The sequence below is a fragment of the Neohortaea acidophila genome (assembly GCF_010093505.1).
Source record: "Neohortaea acidophila strain CBS 113389 unplaced genomic scaffold BDY17scaffold_11, whole genome shotgun sequence".
NCBI lineage: Eukaryota > Fungi > Ascomycota > Dothideomycetes > Mycosphaerellales > Teratosphaeriaceae > Neohortaea > Neohortaea acidophila.
The window spans coordinates 187,443-204,142 of record NW_022985520.1 but is presented as its reverse complement, the minus strand read 5'-3'; the positions used below and the strand labels follow the sequence as shown (position 1 = coordinate 204,142).

Here is a 16,700-nt window from a genome sequence, read left to right as displayed (position 1 = left end):
CAACGCGTCTGCTCAGACGGTTCTTCTACACGTAGTGTTGCAGCCATATCCATCACGGGTAAAGAAAGGAGATGCACTACAACATTTGCATCACCGTCTACCCATTCGCAGCAACGCCTCACCCCTTCAAATCCTCCATAACACCCCTCAATCTCTCCCACCCTTCACTCCCCTCAAAACTCCCCTTCCCCCGCCCCAAAATCCCCCTAACCGCACTCCTAGCCTTAAACCTCCAATCCCTCGCCACCAGCTCCTCCCCGGCCCCCATCCCCTCAGTCCTCTCCCGCGGCCCCAAACTTTCATACGAATCGCAAAGTCGCACAGTAGCCTCGACCACCTCTTCCCACCGCGCGCCACTCTCCCCCGTCTCCCAGCCCGGCCGCGACGAAACGACGCGCCACGCCTTCTCCTCCGCGTCGAGTGCGGAGGCAGGCCGGTTGCGCCAGAGTGCGAGCTGGCTCACTAGACGCCACAGCTCCGCGGAGCCAGTGATGACAGGGACGACGCTTTCGTCCATGAACTTCACCGTCATGCGCTGCACGCCCGGCTGCGCGGGATCGTACGTATCGCTCAGAGCGATGACGTATCGCACGAGGTGTTCGAGGATCTCGACGTCGATGCACTTCTCCCCTTCCGTGGAGCCGCGGAGGTCGAGCAGGCGTTTTTGCGCCGTGAGGACGGTGGCGTAGTCCGGTGGGGACAGCGAGGCGGCGACGATGAGCGCGTTTTCCCAGATGCGATGCGAGTCGTGTTTGAGCGTTGCGGCGCGCTTGAGCGCTTTGAGGGCGTCTTGCTTGTGTTGTTCTTGTTGCTGTTGTACGGTGTTGGTCTGCTCAGCACTGTGGTGCACGCTTTCGTCTTCGTCGTCTAGTTTGGCTTCTGTGGGAGTTTGAGCGACTTTGTTGACTTGTATGTCCTTTCCCTTGCGGAGAAGAGCGGCGGCGAGATTACTCCACGCCTCTGCATCGTTCTCATCCAGCTGCACGCATCTCGAAAAGGCCTCGGCGGCTTGACTGAAGTCCGCGAGTTCGAGATAGGCGCAGCCAAGTGCAAACCAGCTGGGGTGATTCAGTTGACTCGCTTTCAAACTCAGCCGATAAGCCTGAGCAGCTTTTGCGAAATCCTTGGCCGCGAAGTAGAATCGGCCGAGCGAGCGCTGAGCGCGCGCGTACCGCTGGTTCGACACCTCCCATGCTTTTTCGTACATCTCCGGCGAATGGTCCAGATCGCCAAGGATGCAGTACAGTCGCGGCGCATCGGTTGGAGGGGGCTGTCGTGCCGGACCAGACCACGTTTCCGACTCGTCAACGGTGTGCTCTGCTTTGCTGTCCGTGGCGTGGAACAGCTGTTTGCGAACGATGTTCCGGGCTCGATCTTCGCGCTCCGTGGCGGCCCAGCATAACGCCGCTTCCGCCCACATCTCAAGGCGCTCGTAGATGTCGAGTGCCGAGCGGAGACCGCCTAGTTGCACCCAGCGGGCTGCGAGCTCGCCTTCCAGGTCCCAGCGATATGGTGAGGCGAGTTGGAAGATGTATCGTAGTCGCTCGGAGGCCGAAGCGCTTTCGGACTGTTGGGGTCTGGGTAGGAATGTCGCTGACTGGGCTGTGCTGTCGTCACCGTTGGTCGGGCTTGTTGTAGCACCGGTAGTGTCTGCAATGACTTGGTCGACGAGTGCTTGCAGCTGCAGGAGTCCGCGCTCGACAGTCCGGGATCTGTAGCCTTCCAGACGGCTACGGACGAGCAGGGCTTGAGTGTAGATCTGCCAATTGGAACTGCCGCCTTCTAGAACCCGGGTGGCGTACGGCAAGGTCTCTTCCCGCGTCAGCCCATGCGCAGGCGAGGTGTTCGTGATGGAGGAAGCGAGTGCGAGAAGGATGGTCGAGTCCAGGGGTTGTAGTTGCGGCTGCGCAGAGGGATCCAGCGATGCTAGGTTTGGGGGCAATGCGTCCTCGGCAACGACTTTCGCAAAGTCGTCGGCCGGAGCTTTCGTAAATGAGATTGATTCTAGGAGTGTTTCATCATTCAGGTCGATGTTCTCAGGCTGCGCTTGAGCTGTTGTCGCAGTGACATCGAGCGCGGGGGATTTGCCCGGTTGTGATTCCGAGCCGTTCAATCGAGGTGCACCATTCGTGTCTTCTGCATTACTCTTGGCCAACACCACCAATTGACTAATATCAGTTTGCTGGAACTTGGTCCGCTTGCCCAGCCGGCCCACCAGGGCGAACTCGAACTGTCGCTGCCGCCTGACCCTGTCCAGGTCTTCTCTCGCGAGTTTATCCAGACCATGATGGATGTGAATAGTAGCCCGTTCCAATGCGAATTCTTCTTGAATGCCCACCGTGGCATTGATCTCATCGTTGAAGATAGGATCTTGCAGTAGCCGTAAATCCTCGTAGATGACATCCTGCAGAAACGGCGAGACTTCAGAGAGGAGTCGCTGCTGCAAGAACGCAACTCGTAGCTTTGCCCATCTCGCCGCGGCAATATTCTTCAAGATTGGAGGACAGGTGAAGATTGCATCGGCCAGACAAAGCAATTCGATATTTGGCGTCAATTTGTAAGCAGCAATACCGTCCATCCCTAAGCTCTCGAGGAGACCCGTTCGCACATTTTGAAGCTTGTGCTGGTCTGCTGCAACGGCCGGAGTAAAGAGTGACTGTGCGGGAGAAAAGGCCAGGGGAGGCCCCGTGACATTAGACTGCAGGAAAGCAAGCAGAGCGGCATATCCCATGCAAAAGAAGACGCTCTGTTTCTCAGGCCTCCTTCGGTCGGCCAACAAGACCCCAAGCCGGTGGAAGATGTAGTCGTTCCATGTTGGGAAGTCCTCAGGTTTGATATCCTCGGTCTTGGAGTCGTTGTCGAGACCCACGAGCGCTCGGGCATCGTCATCTTGTAATATGGCTTCGTACTCGCCTCGTTCAAGTCTGGCGATGTAGGGTTCTGCCAAGGTTGCGACTTCTGAGGGCAGAGTCTGGCGCAGATATACAATCAGTGCGTCGGCCATATTTATGCAGTTCACGATCTCGTCGTATTTTGAAAGGTCGTTTCATGAAAGAGAGCGAGTATTCCAAGGCGATGTCTTAAAGATTTTATTACTCGGGCTTGCAGCTCTTTCCCAAACGGGCTAGCGCGGACCGCAAGCCTCACGTCTCGCGAAGCCCAAGTCGCAACCTGGCGTGTCCTGAACTGCAGGTAGTCTTCCATCACTGCACTCACTCCAGTTCATACACAATGGCGAACCGAGGCGGCTACGATGCCGTAGTGGATGTTGATGCGGAGGTATACATGCGCTCCCTGTAACCAGGCCAGCGAGGTGCTGACGATTTACCAACAGGGGGATCTCGGGCATACCGACCTCAACGACGACCTCGAATTCCACAACTCCAGTCCGTCATCACACAGGATCACTCATAGCGTACGTCCAGACTGACACACGAATCCGCAGACTTCGACTCCAATCCCAACGGCCGCAAAGTCCAACCCGACACCACCTTCCTCACCCCAAGCGGCCGCGCAAACGGGGGCTCCTCTTCGTCCTCCTCCAAACGCTTCCTCTGGAGCATAAGCTTCTACCAGCAATTCTTCGACGTCGACACCTCCCAAATCCTGCACCGATGCCGCAGCGCCCTCTACCCCCGCGCCCTCTTCCTCGACGTCATGGAGGGCAATCCCGACCTGTACGGGCCGTTTTGGATCGCGACAACGGTGGTGGTCATCTTATTCATGACGGGCACGATCAGCCAGTACTTGCAAACGGCGGATCGGGGGTACTACGCGTATGATTTCAAGCTGTTGAGTGGTGCGGCGGGGCTGATTTATGGGTACACTTTGTTCATTCCGCTTGCGCTTTGGGCGGTGCTCAAGTGGTTTGGGAGTGAGGGGGCGAATGTGTTGGAGTTGTGGGCGCTGTATGGGTATGGCAATTTGATCTGGATTCCTGTTGCTCTGGTGAGCTGGAGTCCGTTGAGCAGTAAGTTTTCTACGACGATGCGTGAGTGTACATCAGGCTGACAAGCGACTACAGTTCTTAATTACGCCTTCACCGCAGCAGGATTGGTCCTATCGGCGGGATTCTTGATGCGAAATCTGTACGTACAAGTTGTCTCTCTCGTAGGCTACTCTCATTCGCAGCAAATACTAACCCTGCTCCCCAGATATCCCATCATCACCGCCATCGACGCGAAACGGCCAACGTCGTCGGTCATCATCGTGGGAGTGGTTCTGCTGCACGCCGGGCTGGCCATCGCAATCAAGATTCTGTTCTTTGCTCACGGTAGCCCGGCTGCGAAGGTTCCAGCTGGCGACGACTCTTCATGAGGGTAAGCTAGTTGAAGAGGCATCCCGCCAAGGTGGACCTGAAGGCGGCTTTTTGCAGCACGTGATAGCGCCTCGGCCGTTTAGAAACATGCTACATGTAAAGACTCATGGTATTCTTCCCATGACTCAAAGCTGTCCATGCCATGCACTACGAATCACAGTCATACAGCGATCAATCCACGTTAAAATGACGGCGACATCATAGCGGAACAAACAAAATCCCCCACCAAACTTTAACCGTTAATTTTCACCTCCCCACTCCACCTCCCCACCAAACACCAAGAAACAATCCGCCACACCCACCCATCCCAAACCACTCGGCCACATCGCCCTCCAACTACCCGTGGCCCCAGCAACTCCATTCCTACCGCTTGCTTCTGCGGTAGTATGAAAGCACGATTCGCCACCCTAAACCCCAACCCGCCTCCCGACAAACTCGGCGGCGATACAATCCCACGTCCGCACCGTGTGGCCAGCTGAAGTGGCAATTCTCATCACCATTCCTTTACAGACACCCTCTTCGTGATTTACGCTCCTGACCATCCGTCGAATCCATCGAAATGGCGCCCAAGGGAAAGAAAGGCAAAAAGGGCAACGACGACTGGGACGAAGGCCTAGGCGAGACGGCCGACCCCATCGCGCAAGCAGAGCAGGAGGCAAAAGCTGCCGATGCGGCTGCCGATGGCGAAGATGACGCTGCCGGCGGTGGCGGTGGTTTGATGGCCGCGTTGAAGAAGAACAAGGAGAAGCGGAAGAAGAAGGGCAAGCATGTCGATAATGACTTCCTTGAAGGCGAGGATCCTACGCAGAACGGTGACGATGCTGGAACTCCTGTGCCGGAAGCGGTGGATCTCAGCGCCAAAGCGCCTGAAGAGGCGACGATGGACGATGAAGATGCTTTTGCTGCGCCGGTTAAGGGGAAGAAGGGCGGGAAGCAGCAGCAGCAAGCGAAGAAAGCGCCTGAGCCCGAGGCTGATGGAGACGGCGCTGATGACGAGGAAGACGGGACAGGACGTGTCAAGACCAAGGCGGAGAAAGAGCGGGAGAAGAAGGAGCGGGAGAAGCAGCGGAAGAGGGAGCAGGCTGCGGCCAAGAAGAAGACTGCTCCGACACCGAAAGACGAGCCGAAGGCTGTAGAAGCACCTGTTGCGGCTGAGGCTGCTCCTGCTATCGATGCCTCGGCCGGTGGCAAGAAGAAAAAGCTCAACCCCGCTCTTGCGGCCCTGCAGAAGCAACAAGAAGAACTCCGCCTCCGTCAAGAGGAGGAAGCACGACTGCTGGAGGAAGAGAAGAAACGGGATGAGCAAGAGCAAGCCCGCATTGCGGAGGAAGAGCAGAAGCTGGCGGAAGCAAAGGCGGCGAAGAAGGCCAAGGAAAAGGCTCGGGTCGAGCAGCAGAAGCGCGAGGGCACGTACAAGACCGAGAAGCAGCGTAGAGACGAGGCACAGCAGAAACTCCGCTTGCAGCAGATGCTGGACTCCGGTGCCAAAGTCTCGGGGATTGATAGTCAAGACGATTCTGCCGCAAAGAAAGCCAGCAAGGATGATCGAAAGAAGAGAAATCCTCGCAAGGAGGCGGAAGAGCGGAAAGCACAGCAGGCGAAAGAGGAAGAAGAGGCACGGCAGAAGATGGAGGAGTTGAAGTTGCGAGAGGAGCAGGAGAGACTTGCTGCTGAGGAGGCCGAGAAGGCGAAGGCTGATGCCGAAGCCAAGAAGGCAGAGGAGGCCGAGAGCGAGCCTGAGGATTGGGAAGCGCTCGCCGAAAAGGAGGACGGCGACGTCAAAGACAGCTGGGATGCGCCATCCGATGAAGAGGGTGCGAAGAAGCAGGTCAATGGCAAGCCGGCAAGCGATTCCAAAGCGACCGCTAAGCAATCCAACGGCAAGGCCCGTGATGACAGCGACTCCGACTCGGACGACTCATCTTCGGAGGACGAGAGGCAAACCGTCACAGCCAAGCAAGCCGCACTCAAACGACAACAAGTAACTGATAGACGGCGGGCGGAGATGGAAGCAGCGCGAGATGCAGCCTCCAAAGACGACCTGCGCTCCCCGATCTGCTGTATTCTCGGCCACGTCGACACCGGCAAGACGAAGCTTCTCGACAAGATCCGGCAGACGAATGTGCAGGAAGGCGAGGCGGGAGGTATTACGCAGCAAATCGGTGCGACGTACTTCCCTGTCGAAGCACTGCAGAAGAAGACGATGGTCGTCAACCAGGATGGCGCGTTTGAATTCAAAGTCCCGGGTCTACTGGTTATTGATACGCCCGGTCACGAGTCGTTCACCAACTTACGATCCAGAGGAAGCTCTCTCTGTAACATTGCTATTCTGGTCGTGGACATTATGCACGGTCTGGAGCCTCAGACACTCGAGTCGATGCGATTGCTCCGCGACAGGAAGACGCCGTTCATCGTTGCGCTCAACAAGATCGATCGTCTATACGGCTGGAAGCCGATCGCCAACAACGGCTTCCGCGACAGTTTGAGCCTGCAGAGCAAGGGCGTGCAGAACGAATTCCGTGACCGTCTGGAGAAGACCAAGCTGGCTTTCAGCGAGCAGGGCTTCAACGCCGAGCTGTACTACGAGAACAAGAGTATGGCCAAGTATGTCTCGCTGGTCCCGACATCCGCGCACACGGGCGAGGGCATTCCGGACATGCTCAAGCTGCTCGTCACGCTCACGCAGGAGCGCATGACGAGGCAACTTATGTACTTGTCGGAAGTGGAGTGTACGGTGCTGGAAGTCAAGGTGATTGAAGGGCTGGGTACCACGATCGATGTGGTCCTGTCCAACGGTATCTTGAACGAAGGCGACCGCATTGTGCTTTGCGGTACAGAAGGTGCAATCACCACCGACATCCGCGCGCTTTTGACTCCGGCGGAGATGAAGGAGCTGCGCGTCAAGTCACAATACGTGCACAACAAGACTGTCAAGGCGGCGCTGGGAGTGAAGATTGCAGCCAACGGGCTCGACAACGCCATTGCCGGCTCGCGTCTACTCGTTGCCAAGAACAAGGACGACGAAGACGAGATTGAGGAGTTGGAGGAGGATGTCATGGGCGATTTGGAGAACCTCATGTCCAAGATTTCCCCGACGAAGCGCGGTGTCACCGTGCAAGCGTCCACGCTTGGTTCGCTCGAGGCTCTACTGGAATTCCTGCGAACATCGAAGATTCCCGTGTCGAATATTTCCATCGGCCCCGTGCACAGACGCGACGTCATCACGGCGTCGACGATGCTGGAGAAGGCAAAGGAGTACGCGGTGATGCTGTGCTTCGACGTGCGCGTGGACAAAGACGCACACGAGCTGGCGGACCAGCTCGGCGTGAAGATTTTCACGGCCGACATCATCTACCACCTCTTCGACGACTTCACCAAGCACATGAAGGCGCTGAACGAGGCGAAGAAGGAGGAGAGCAAGATGTTGGCCGTGTTCCCTTGTGTGCTGCGGCCTGTGGCTGTGTTTAACAAGAAGGATCCGATTGTCGTCGGGGTGGATGTTGTCGATGGGAATCTGCGACTCGGTACGCCCATTGCCGCCGTGAAGATGAATCCTGTGACGAATGTGAAGGACATTGTCAGTTTGGGAAGAGTGTACGTCCCCACCATTCATCATATCTTCCATGGCCCAACGCATACTGACTTTGCATGGAACTACAGAACCGGCATCGAACGCGACCACAAGCAAATCCCCATCTGCAAGCGCGGCCAGCCTTCCGTGGCGGTCAAGATCGAGGGCCCCAATCAGCCCATGTACGGGCGGCAGTTGGAGGAGAAGGACATGTTGTATTCGCAGATTTCGCGCGCGAGCATTGACTGCCTGAAGGAATTTTACCGCGATGAGGTGGAGAAGGATGAGTGGGCGCTGATTGCGAAGCATTTGAAGGGGTTGTTTGATATTCCGTAGTGCCCTGAGGTGATTGAGTAGATTGTTGAAGTCTTCTGCACGGCCAGGCTCCAGCTCCACTCCGCGCACGGACCACACGGCTGAGCCTGGGACGAGCCAGACCTTGCCAGCACAGCTCCCCCGGCCTCGACGAATGCTTGGTAGCGGGATTCTAAGTCAAGTCACACTCGGGCGCTGCCCTGGTTCGTGTGACACCTGACACCACGCCTCTTCCCCTTGGCACCGCGGGGCCTTTTGGTTTCAGATAATGGCGCCTCGTGTGCGCGGCGGGCGCCCGCCGCCCTGCTCTACCTCTCCATCTCTTCGTACCTCTCTCCCCCACCACCACTACATGCACACAGGCCGTGGCGGACTGCAGCAGCGGCCATGTCTCTCCAGCCCGGTACCACGCAGCTGAGGACCTTCACTCGCTCGCTGCTCACCGATGGCACGCGGACGGTGACGACCTTCACCGAAGCTATCTGGGCTGTGGCTACTAGAGCTCCCGGCGGCGGCCGCACCACCACCACCATCCGCATCCTTGTTTCGCCTTCGACTACCAGTCGCAATATTGGGAATGGGAGGTCTTCTTCATCTACCCCTGCTCTTACTTCGTCTTCTTCTTCATCGTCCTCCACTTCCTTAACGACCAGTGCTTCTGGGGCGTCCAACACCGCTTCTTCAACCCTGCAAAGCAGCCACCATGGCTTCACATCTGGCGCCGTGGCTGGTGCGGCTGTAGGCTGTCTCATCGCCGGAGCACTAATCGCTTTCCTGCTCGCCTTCTTCCTTTTCCGCCGGAAGCAGCGGAAGCACGAAGCGAGCGTTGCGGCTGCTAACAATTATGACGCCTATCACGCTCCCGACAGGAAGACGCCGCTGGCTCCTGTGCCTGTTGCTCTTGGAGAGAAGTCTGCCGCTACTGGAGGCACAGCTGCGACTGGTATTGCTGCTCCGCCGGCTTCGCCTAGTTGGCTGGCGTATCTCCCTCCGTCGGCTTCGGATCACACCATTGCCACTGCTGTCAAGACCTTCTATGATCAAATAGAACAGCACGTCGACACCTTCTACTCCCACAGCCCAACATCCGATAGCAGCAGCGGAGCTCAAGACGCGCAACAAAGTCGCCAACCGCTGTCTGAGATCGACAGCGGGAAATTACCAGGACGAATCGAGGATCTGATGCAAGAGTCCGCCATGGTGCTTCCGGTCATCAAGCACTCCATTGCCGATCTGCTCATCACGCGACTCTCGCCGCTCGCCTTCGCAGAGACGTCGCTACTTCCGCCTCACTTGGCTGAGTTTCCTCAGCGGCTGCAGGAGTCGCCTGCTTCTTCGCCTGCTGAGGCTGCTGGTGCGTTTCAGTTCTCTTTCCTACGCACCCTGTCCTTGAACGTCCACACTAACTGTTTTCCGAGTTTTAGCATCCCAACAAGCATACTCCCAATGGCGCCTCCTAACGGCATACCTGTACCCCTCGCCAGAATCAACAAGTGCCTACGAAGACGACCGCGACGCCAAAACAGCCGATATCTCCTCCCTGCTCGCCTCAGCCTTCGCTCCCTGGCAACAAGAACAGCATCAGAAGCAAACAAAAGTGAGCAGCAGCGGAGACAGCGCCAGCAGCACAGATAGTTCCAACGACGATGACGAAGAGAGCAGTCTCCACCAGCATGAACGCACTCTGATCGCCACTGCCGCGAATCTAGGCATTCTACTCATGAGCCAGGCGGCGGCGTTTGAGTTTCGATGGAGTCCTGCTGGTGCGGCGGCGGCGGCGGCGGAGGGGGGAGTGAGGGAGGTGGGTGTTGTCGTTGTTGCGCCTGGGTTTTGGAGGACGACGGATGATTCCGGAAGGGGGTTGGAAGCTGGGACGGCGAGGGAGATGGTTGAGGCGAGGGTTTGGAGGAGTTAGCCCCGTATCCTTTAAACGGATTGTTTGGCAGTGGATTGGACAGGACGATTTATTTTAATGTTAATGATCTACGAGTCAATTATCTCCTACTTCCTCACAAGCGCATAAGGCTCACAAACCGCCATGCCCGTCCGCGCCGGCACCGTCACGCAAATCGGGAACCCGCCATAATCCGGCTTCGCACTCGGCATAATCGCGAACCGCCCACTCTGCGTCTCATCCCCGTTCAGCAGCCGCACAGTGCGCATCGCCCCTGTCGCCCGATCGACTACTTGCTTTTCTTCGAAGCGCAGGATGCCGGTGAAGTATGCTGCGGGATTGGTGGAGGTGAAAGTCACTTGGAAACCCCAGCCTAGGAGGAGGAAGGTGTTTTGTGTTTGCTGGATTATCATTCCGGAGCCGGGAGAGGGATGGCCGAAGACGAAGGAGCGTTCGATTTTTAGAGACCAGGGGCCGAAGGTTAGAGTGAATGGGGGAGAGGTGGCGGGTCCGGTTGGAGGGAGGTCGTCGAAGAAGAAGCCTGCGCTTGATGAGGGCGTTGCTTGTGCGTGCAGGATATGTGGCGCTGCATCTGCTAGGAGGCCGTAGTGTGCTTTGAATGGATTCTCGTCGAGGTCGAGAGAGTCGATTCCGAACGGCGCGGTGCCGATGCAGTTGTGTGAACCAAAGGCATGCCAGATGCGGCGCGCACCGTACTCGTCCCGTCTCTGCTCCGGGATGAACAGCGGCTGGCCGCGGTGGGTGTATTTTGCGCAGGTCTTGGAATAGTCGTTGAGGTAGATGTCCGGCGCGATGAAGTCGAGTGAAGGCGTGAAGAGTTGCCAGATGTCGAGCACTTCTTCCACGCCGCCACCTGAGGGGTAGTCGCCTGGGGTTCCGCCCCCGCCGACGACGGTCGGCACGCTCGGGTCGTTGTCCTCCCCTCCATAGTTCTGCCAGACGTTCGTGTAGAGTGGGAGCGGGTAGGCGCGCTTGCCGGCCGACGCTACCTGCTCGACGTACAGGCTGTAGTGGTACGCCATGAACAGCTCATCGATACGCTGCCGATCAGCGGGGAGATCGTACCAGCTCGCATCGGCGGGGACAGCGTCTGCGTCCAGCTGGCCGAAGTTCCGGCGGAAGGGGCCAGTGAAGTTCGATTTGTCGCTGAGCAAGATGCGGAGCAGCTCTTCGGGGATGGGCGATTTGTAGCGTACTTCTGCTGCATGGCTGCGGTCTCGTGAATCGCCTAGGATCCCGATTTCGTTCTCCACTTGCACCATGATGACGGTTGAATGTGCTTCGTCTACTTCGCGGAGGTGCTTCATTAGTGTTGCGAAGGCCTTTGCGTCGGCTTTTTGCGCTGCCGTGTCGAAGATTGATAGGACTTCGATGGTCTCAAGGGTGCCGTCTTTGCGGTGCGTTTGCACACGTGGGAAGCGGCGTGGGTTGATCTTGACCCATGATGGGACGTATGTTGATTTTCCTGCGTGATGTGATTAGTCTAAGGACACAAATATCGGCGCGGGCGTGGAGTGCACCATTCTTGAAACTTCCAAACCACAACAACACCAGCTTCAAGCCGTTGTTGCGAGCAGCAAGGATATTCCGGTCGAGCTCTGCGAAGTCAAACCGCCCTTCCTCGGGTTCAGTCTGCTCCCAACTTACAGAGCCGAGGACAGTATTAAGATTGGCGGCTGCTAGCTTAGGGTAGACATCTTCCATGAAATGTGAAGAAGAGAAAGAAGAGTTCTGCAGCTCGCCGCCGAGGATAAGGAAAGGCTGGCCATCGACGATGAGTTGGGTGGTGTCGCCGGTACGGCGGAGGTGTGGGATGTCAGGGTTGGTGGTCCTGGTTATCATTCTGGCTGTAATGCCAAGCAAGGCCGAATAGAGGAAGATAGAGGGAGAAGAGAGAGACTGAGATGAGATGGAGAGGGAGAAAGAGGAACTCAGCGTGATGCGATGTTCTATCCAGACGACTGTGGTGTGGCCGAGCCGACACCGGCCGTGAGCGACCTGGTTGGGCAGTCTTTGTGCGTATTAACCCTCTCGGTCTTGTTCTACGCCTCGGCATATGCATTGGGGAACATGCCGTGGGGCACGCGACGTTCGAGTCTCGTTGAGTAGGCGTGCGGGACGAGGTGCAGAAGAGGGAGGGAAGGAGCAGGAGAGTCGGTGGAGTTGGGGAGCTGCCATTGGCCGCAATGCCGGAACACCTGGCGTGCCCAGCCGCGCGCCGCGCCCCACGGGAATCGACGGTCTTCGCATCTCCCTTTCAGCCGCCATCGCCTTCTCCGTGACCGGGTGTGGCCTGTCCATGGCAGCGAGGAAGACACTCCGGCTGCCGACGCGTCTGATTCGCCCATCCGCCTTTCAGCCTGGTTTCCCACGTGCTGGCCCATGGAAGCTGCTCCGCCGGAGACAGCTCCGTGCAAAAGGCTGCTCGAGAGTCTAGAGCTCTGAGAGCGTTGGCATTCGTGCAGGTACCTTCATTTAAGAGGGCGATGGCGACCTCTCCCTCTGCTATGCTTTTCTTTCGCACCACCGTGCTACCCACGCTCGTCCTGGACATCCGTCCACCGCGCGGCCGTCATGGCATATGCTGCCGGCAAGGACGAGAAGTGTGCGGCCATGACTAGCGAGGTCGTCGAAGTACCCGCGTCCGCCGGCGCGTTGGAGATCCCGTCCGTCACCTGGTACAAGGATGCCGGTCTGCTGAAGCTATACATCATGATTCCCATCCTCTTCCTCGGCTCCACGACCAATGGATACGATGGAAGTCTGTTGAACGGGTTGCAGACCCTTGATCCGTGGCAAGACTGTCAGTTTCAGCGCCTTTCCCGGATAACACGAACTAGATCACTGACGTGAGCAACAGACTTTCACAATCCTAGTGGATCTACGCTCGGCCTGTTCAGCGCCATTCTGCAGATTGGATCACTGTGTGCAGTCTTCTTTTGTTTGTCACACGATCCTCTTTTTCGGACGACACCCGATGCTGACAACACATGAAGCGGCCTATCTCGCCGACTTGCTGGGGCGCAAGAAAGCCGTCGCGTCTGGCACCATCATCATTTTCGCTGGCATGGTATTACAGGGTCCGAGTCAGACGTCGCGCAACAAGAGTAGAAGCTAGGCTAACATACGACCACCAGTCGTACCCGGAGTCACTCGAGGCATGTACATTGGCGGACGCTTCATGGTCGGTCTGGGGTAAGCGAGAGGACCGCAATGCTAAGACCTTGGCTTCCAAGGCACACGCTGATCGGGTACATACACCAGCTCCAACATCTGCCAAGGCTCCGCTCCGCTGCTTGTCCTTGAGCTTGCCCATCCGTTGCATCGTGGCAAGGTCACGACCATGTACAACACCCTCTGGTACCTCGGGTCTATCGTCGCCGCCTGGACGGTCTTTGGCACCATGGGCTACTCGGGCAACATGGCGTGGAAGATTCCCGTTGGTCTTCAGGGGTTGATGCCTGGCATTCAACTGATTGGTAAATCGGGCCGAGGACAAGTCAGTGTCATACAGCTACTGACAACATGACAGGCATCTGGTTCCTCCCCGAAAGCCCGAGATGGCTCATCGCTACGGAAAGGCACGCGGAGGCCATGGACATCCTTGTCAAATACCACGCAAACGGCGATCGCCAGAACACCTTCGTGCAAGCCGAGTTCGCGGAGATTGAGGGCACGCTTATCGCGGAGAAGCAATACACCAACCAAGGCTGGCAGGTCTTTGTCCAGACCAAGGGCAACCGACGACGACTGCTGCTCATTGTGCTCGTCGCTTTCTTTTCACAATGCTCGGGTAACGGGCTGGTGAGCTACTACCTGCACGACATTCTGCAGTCGGTGGGCATTACGAGTTCCTACGACCAGGCGCTGTACAACGGCGGACTGCAACTCTGGAGCTTCCTCATGGCCATCATCTTCTCAAGCCTGCTCGTCGATCGCTTCGGCCGCCGCACGCTCTTCATGATCGCCAGTGTGGGCATGCTGACTACTTTTACGATCTGGACCGCCTGCTCCGCCATCTACGCCGAGACGGGCAACGTGGCCGCGGGCAAGGTGGTGCTGGCCATGATCTTCCTCTTCTATGGCATTGCCGGCTTCGCGTGGCCTGGCCTGACCATTTCCTACACCATTGAGATTCTCCCTTACAATATCCGAGCCAAAGGTCTTGCGCTCAGTTTGATGATTGTCTCGGCTGCGTCGGTACGTGATGCCTTCGCCCATTGAGCGATCACGATGCTAACACCTCTCTTCCCTGCAGGTCCTCAATCAATACATCAACCCGATCGGCCTGCAGAGTATCCACTGGAAGTTCTACTTTGTTTACATTGTCATTCTCGTCATCGAAGTGCTGTGCATCTGGTTCTTTTTCGTCGAGACGAAGGGTCGGACGCTCGAGGAGGTGGCGGTGCTGTTGGATGGTGAAGAGGCGGTTGCTGCTGTCGAGGCAGAGGCTAACCATACTGTTGGCGAGAAGAGGGATCTGGGGGTGCAAAGTTTGCGATATGACGGACGAACGGTATTGTGAGCGAGGGGCATGTTGAAATGAATTTATGGCATTGGGTTGAGCGCGGCTGGTGTTTTGCGGGGATCTGGTTGGTTGTACATATTATGACTGCATTTCTCGGATGTGCCGGATACCCCACTTGTACATATGAGCAATGCCCTTATTCGGCCCCTCCACCAACCCCGTGCGTGCTGTGCCGTTTGCCTTCAACTACAGTACAGTACTTTGTGGCGCGTAGCTTCCCCCACACGGCCTGGCCGAGGGGTCTAGCCTCATCACACCTCCAACCCTCGAGTCTCCGCCTTCCTCCAACCTCCAACCTGCAAAAACACACATGCCTCCAGGATGCGCAATGCCACGGCGTGCAAACAATGCCGCCAATCGAAGCGCAGATGCGCCCGCCCCGCCGTCGACGGCGTGCCCTGCAACAACTGCCACCGCCGCTTCCAACACTGCTCCTTTTGTCCGCTCCCCCACGACCGCCCGCGGCACCTCAACGTCTCCATCGCCCCCGAGGTCCAATCGCCCGACAGCAGCCGGCCCGAGGACCTCCTGGCCCGCCTCACCAACACGCAAAAACTGGCGCTGGTCGACAACTACTTCGCCCTCATCCATGATCGCCCGCACAGCCTCTTCCACCGCCCGACCTTCATGGCCGAACTCCAGGCAAACCGCATCCGCACCTCGCTCATCCTAAGCGTCTGCGCGCTAGCCTCCTACCTGTCCACCGACGACGCCATTCGCACCCTCGGGCAGGAAATGGCGCTGGCGTCCAAAAACCTGCTCCTCGCGGACATCGGCTCGCCGGCCATTGCGCACATCCAGACTGCCATTCTGCTAGCTACCATCTATGCGGCGGAGCGGCAGCCGCGCGCAGACGCCATGTTTTTTGCCATTGGCGCGCGTATGGCGCAAATTCTGCGGCTGCATGATGTGCATGAGGGTGACGATGCGGTTACTGCGGAGACGAAGGCGCGCGTCTGGTGGACGCTGATTATGTTTGATTACTGGGGTTCTGCGGGGCTGATGATCAGGCGGCAGCTAGAGCACCAGCCTTCTAATATCCCGTATCCCGGGCCTGAGGATATCTTCCAAGCTGCAAGGCCCTTTCAGCAGACTTTGGAAGTGCCCGGCTCCGGACTGTGGGCGCATATGATTAATCTCGTGAAGATCTTCGGCTTCATTCAGGACTTGCATCAGGAATTGGCGACGCAGCGATTAAGCCATTCGGACGTCGACTCGAAAGTGGAAGACCTGGCGAAGCGCCTGGACGCGTGGGCGAGCGCGCTGCCGAAAGGCGTCGTGCTGAGCGACGACAACATCAAAGACCACATCTCTCGTGGCCTAGGGGGTGCCTTTATGGCGCTGCATCTCGGCTTCCATCACTACTTCACCCTCCTCTTCTACCACTCTCTCGACTCCTACCAACCCCCTACGGTCAACAAGTCCACCTTTACCCAGCGCTGTCGCGGCCACGCGATGAAGTACAGCGAATTACTCCAGACGTCTCGCAACACGCCGGGCTGCGAGGCGAGCTATCCAGTCATGGGCCACATGGCCGTCGTCTCGTCCTCGGTGCTCCTCCACATGCTTCTCTTCGGGGACGACAACGAACTCGTGGGAGCAAGGGAAAGTCTAATGGGCAACTTCGCCGCGCTCGTGGAGCTCGAGAAGTTCTGGCCAAGTCTAGGCGTCTCCGTAAGTTCCATCTCCCACTAATACTCCCCAAGAAAGCCCACCTCCTAACATCCCCCAAACAGATGCGCCGCCTCCACACCTTCCAAGACGTCTGCCGCCAGCCCGCCAACATGAGCACCTACCGCATCGACCAGTGGATGTTCCGCTTCCTCTACGAGCACTCCAATTCCATCGGGGACCGCGTGGCGCCGAAAGAAGGCGGCGGCGGCGGCGACTCGTGCAGTGTCTCCCCCGCTGCGTCGATGATGAGTAGTAATGCGGAGGCGCCGCCTTTGCCGCCGCGATTTCAGGAGGTGGCGAAGGGGCGGGAGGCGGTGCTTACGAGTGCGTTGGACTTTTTGAGGCGGTGAGGTTGGCTTCCTTTGGGGAGGTCTTTGTA

General features: G+C 57.6%; 7 protein-coding genes across 7 annotated transcripts; 5 read left to right on the top strand and 2 right to left on the bottom strand.

The window, feature by feature from the left end:
* Nucleotides 1-118: 118 nt before the first annotated feature.
* On the bottom strand, nucleotides 119-3,004 carry BDY17DRAFT_257137 (uncharacterized protein; the record flags this gene model as incomplete). The annotated part of the gene is made up of 2 exons (XM_033731658.1): nucleotides 119-337; nucleotides 464-3,004. The coding sequence occupies 2 exons, from the start codon at nucleotides 3,002-3,004 to the stop codon at nucleotides 119-121; spliced, it is 2,760 nt and encodes a 919-aa protein (XP_033585989.1).
* A 227-nt stretch (nucleotides 3,005-3,231) lies between these two features.
* Nucleotides 3,232-4,317, top strand: BDY17DRAFT_257219 (uncharacterized protein; the record flags this gene model as incomplete). The annotated part of the gene is made up of 5 exons (XM_033731667.1): nucleotides 3,232-3,279; nucleotides 3,335-3,386; nucleotides 3,446-3,970; nucleotides 4,025-4,088; nucleotides 4,155-4,317. 5 exons carry the CDS (start codon nucleotides 3,232-3,234, stop codon nucleotides 4,315-4,317), a joined length of 852 nt encoding a protein of 283 aa, XP_033585988.1.
* Nucleotides 4,318-4,877: 560 nt separating this feature from the next.
* Nucleotides 4,878-8,225, top strand: BDY17DRAFT_256961 (uncharacterized protein; the record flags this gene model as incomplete). Its single annotated transcript, XM_033731646.1, has 2 exons — nucleotides 4,878-7,912; nucleotides 7,979-8,225. The coding sequence occupies 2 exons, from the start codon at nucleotides 4,878-4,880 to the stop codon at nucleotides 8,223-8,225; spliced, it is 3,282 nt and encodes a 1,093-aa protein (XP_033585987.1).
* Nucleotides 8,226-8,376: 151 nt separating this feature from the next.
* Nucleotides 8,377-10,170, top strand: BDY17DRAFT_348972 (uncharacterized protein). Its single transcript, XM_033738153.1, has 2 exons — nucleotides 8,377-9,558; nucleotides 9,629-10,170. Exons 1-2 carry the CDS (start codon nucleotides 8,592-8,594, stop codon nucleotides 10,117-10,119), a joined length of 1,458 nt encoding a protein of 485 aa, XP_033585986.1. The 5' UTR covers nucleotides 8,377-8,591; the 3' UTR covers nucleotides 10,120-10,170.
* BDY17DRAFT_271604 (beta-galactosidase) lies at nucleotides 10,171-12,257 on the bottom strand. Its single transcript, XM_033731953.1, has 2 exons — nucleotides 11,640-12,257; nucleotides 10,171-11,584 (listed from the first exon to the last, which is right to left on the bottom strand). The coding sequence occupies exons 1-2, from the start codon at nucleotides 11,959-11,961 to the stop codon at nucleotides 10,206-10,208; spliced, it is 1,701 nt and encodes a 566-aa protein (XP_033585985.1). The 5' UTR covers nucleotides 11,962-12,257; the 3' UTR covers nucleotides 10,171-10,205.
* A 126-nt stretch (nucleotides 12,258-12,383) lies between these two features.
* Nucleotides 12,384-14,797, top strand: BDY17DRAFT_303826 (putative MFS sugar transporter). The gene is made up of 7 exons (XM_033734642.1): nucleotides 12,384-12,922; nucleotides 12,980-13,060; nucleotides 13,116-13,199; nucleotides 13,257-13,314; nucleotides 13,384-13,598; nucleotides 13,652-14,319; nucleotides 14,378-14,797. Exons 1-7 carry the CDS (start codon nucleotides 12,694-12,696, stop codon nucleotides 14,642-14,644), a joined length of 1,602 nt encoding a protein of 533 aa, XP_033585984.1. The 5' UTR covers nucleotides 12,384-12,693; the 3' UTR covers nucleotides 14,645-14,797.
* A 171-nt stretch (nucleotides 14,798-14,968) lies between these two features.
* BDY17DRAFT_327386 (uncharacterized protein) lies at nucleotides 14,969-16,671 on the top strand (the record flags this gene model as incomplete). The annotated part of the gene is made up of 2 exons (XM_033737667.1): nucleotides 14,969-16,321; nucleotides 16,384-16,671. The coding sequence occupies 2 exons, from the start codon at nucleotides 14,969-14,971 to the stop codon at nucleotides 16,669-16,671; spliced, it is 1,641 nt and encodes a 546-aa protein (XP_033585983.1).
* Nucleotides 16,672-16,700: the final 29 nt, after the last annotated feature.

What these genes read in the sequence shown, in the direction of transcription:
- BDY17DRAFT_303826 (XM_033734642.1), top strand. Translation starts at nt 12,694, where the DNA reads ATGGCATATGCTGCCGGCAAGGACGAGAAGTGTGCGGCCATGACTAGC. An exon ending in ACTGTGTGCAGTCTTCTTTT is followed by an intron (nt 13,061 to 13,115) that starts GTTTGTCACACG and finishes CAACACATGAAG; the next exon opens with CGGCCTATCTCGCCGACTTG. An exon ending in CGCTTCATGGTCGGTCTGGG is followed by an intron (nt 13,315 to 13,383) that starts GTAAGCGAGAGG and finishes TACATACACCAG; the next exon opens with CTCCAACATCTGCCAAGGCT.
- BDY17DRAFT_348972 (XM_033738153.1), top strand. Translation starts at nt 8,592, where the DNA reads ATGTCTCTCCAGCCCGGTACCACGCAGCTGAGGACCTTCACTCGCTCG. An exon ending in TTCGCCTGCTGAGGCTGCTG is followed by an intron (nt 9,559 to 9,628) that starts GTGCGTTTCAGT and finishes TCCGAGTTTTAG; the next exon opens with CATCCCAACAAGCATACTCC.
- BDY17DRAFT_271604 (XM_033731953.1), bottom strand. Translation starts at nt 11,961, where the DNA reads ATGATAACCAGGACCACCAACCCTGACATCCCACACCTCCGCCGTACC. An exon ending in GTTTGGAAGTTTCAAGAATG is followed by an intron (nt 11,585 to 11,639) that starts GTGCACTCCACG and finishes CACATCACGCAG; the next exon opens with GAAAATCAACATACGTCCCA.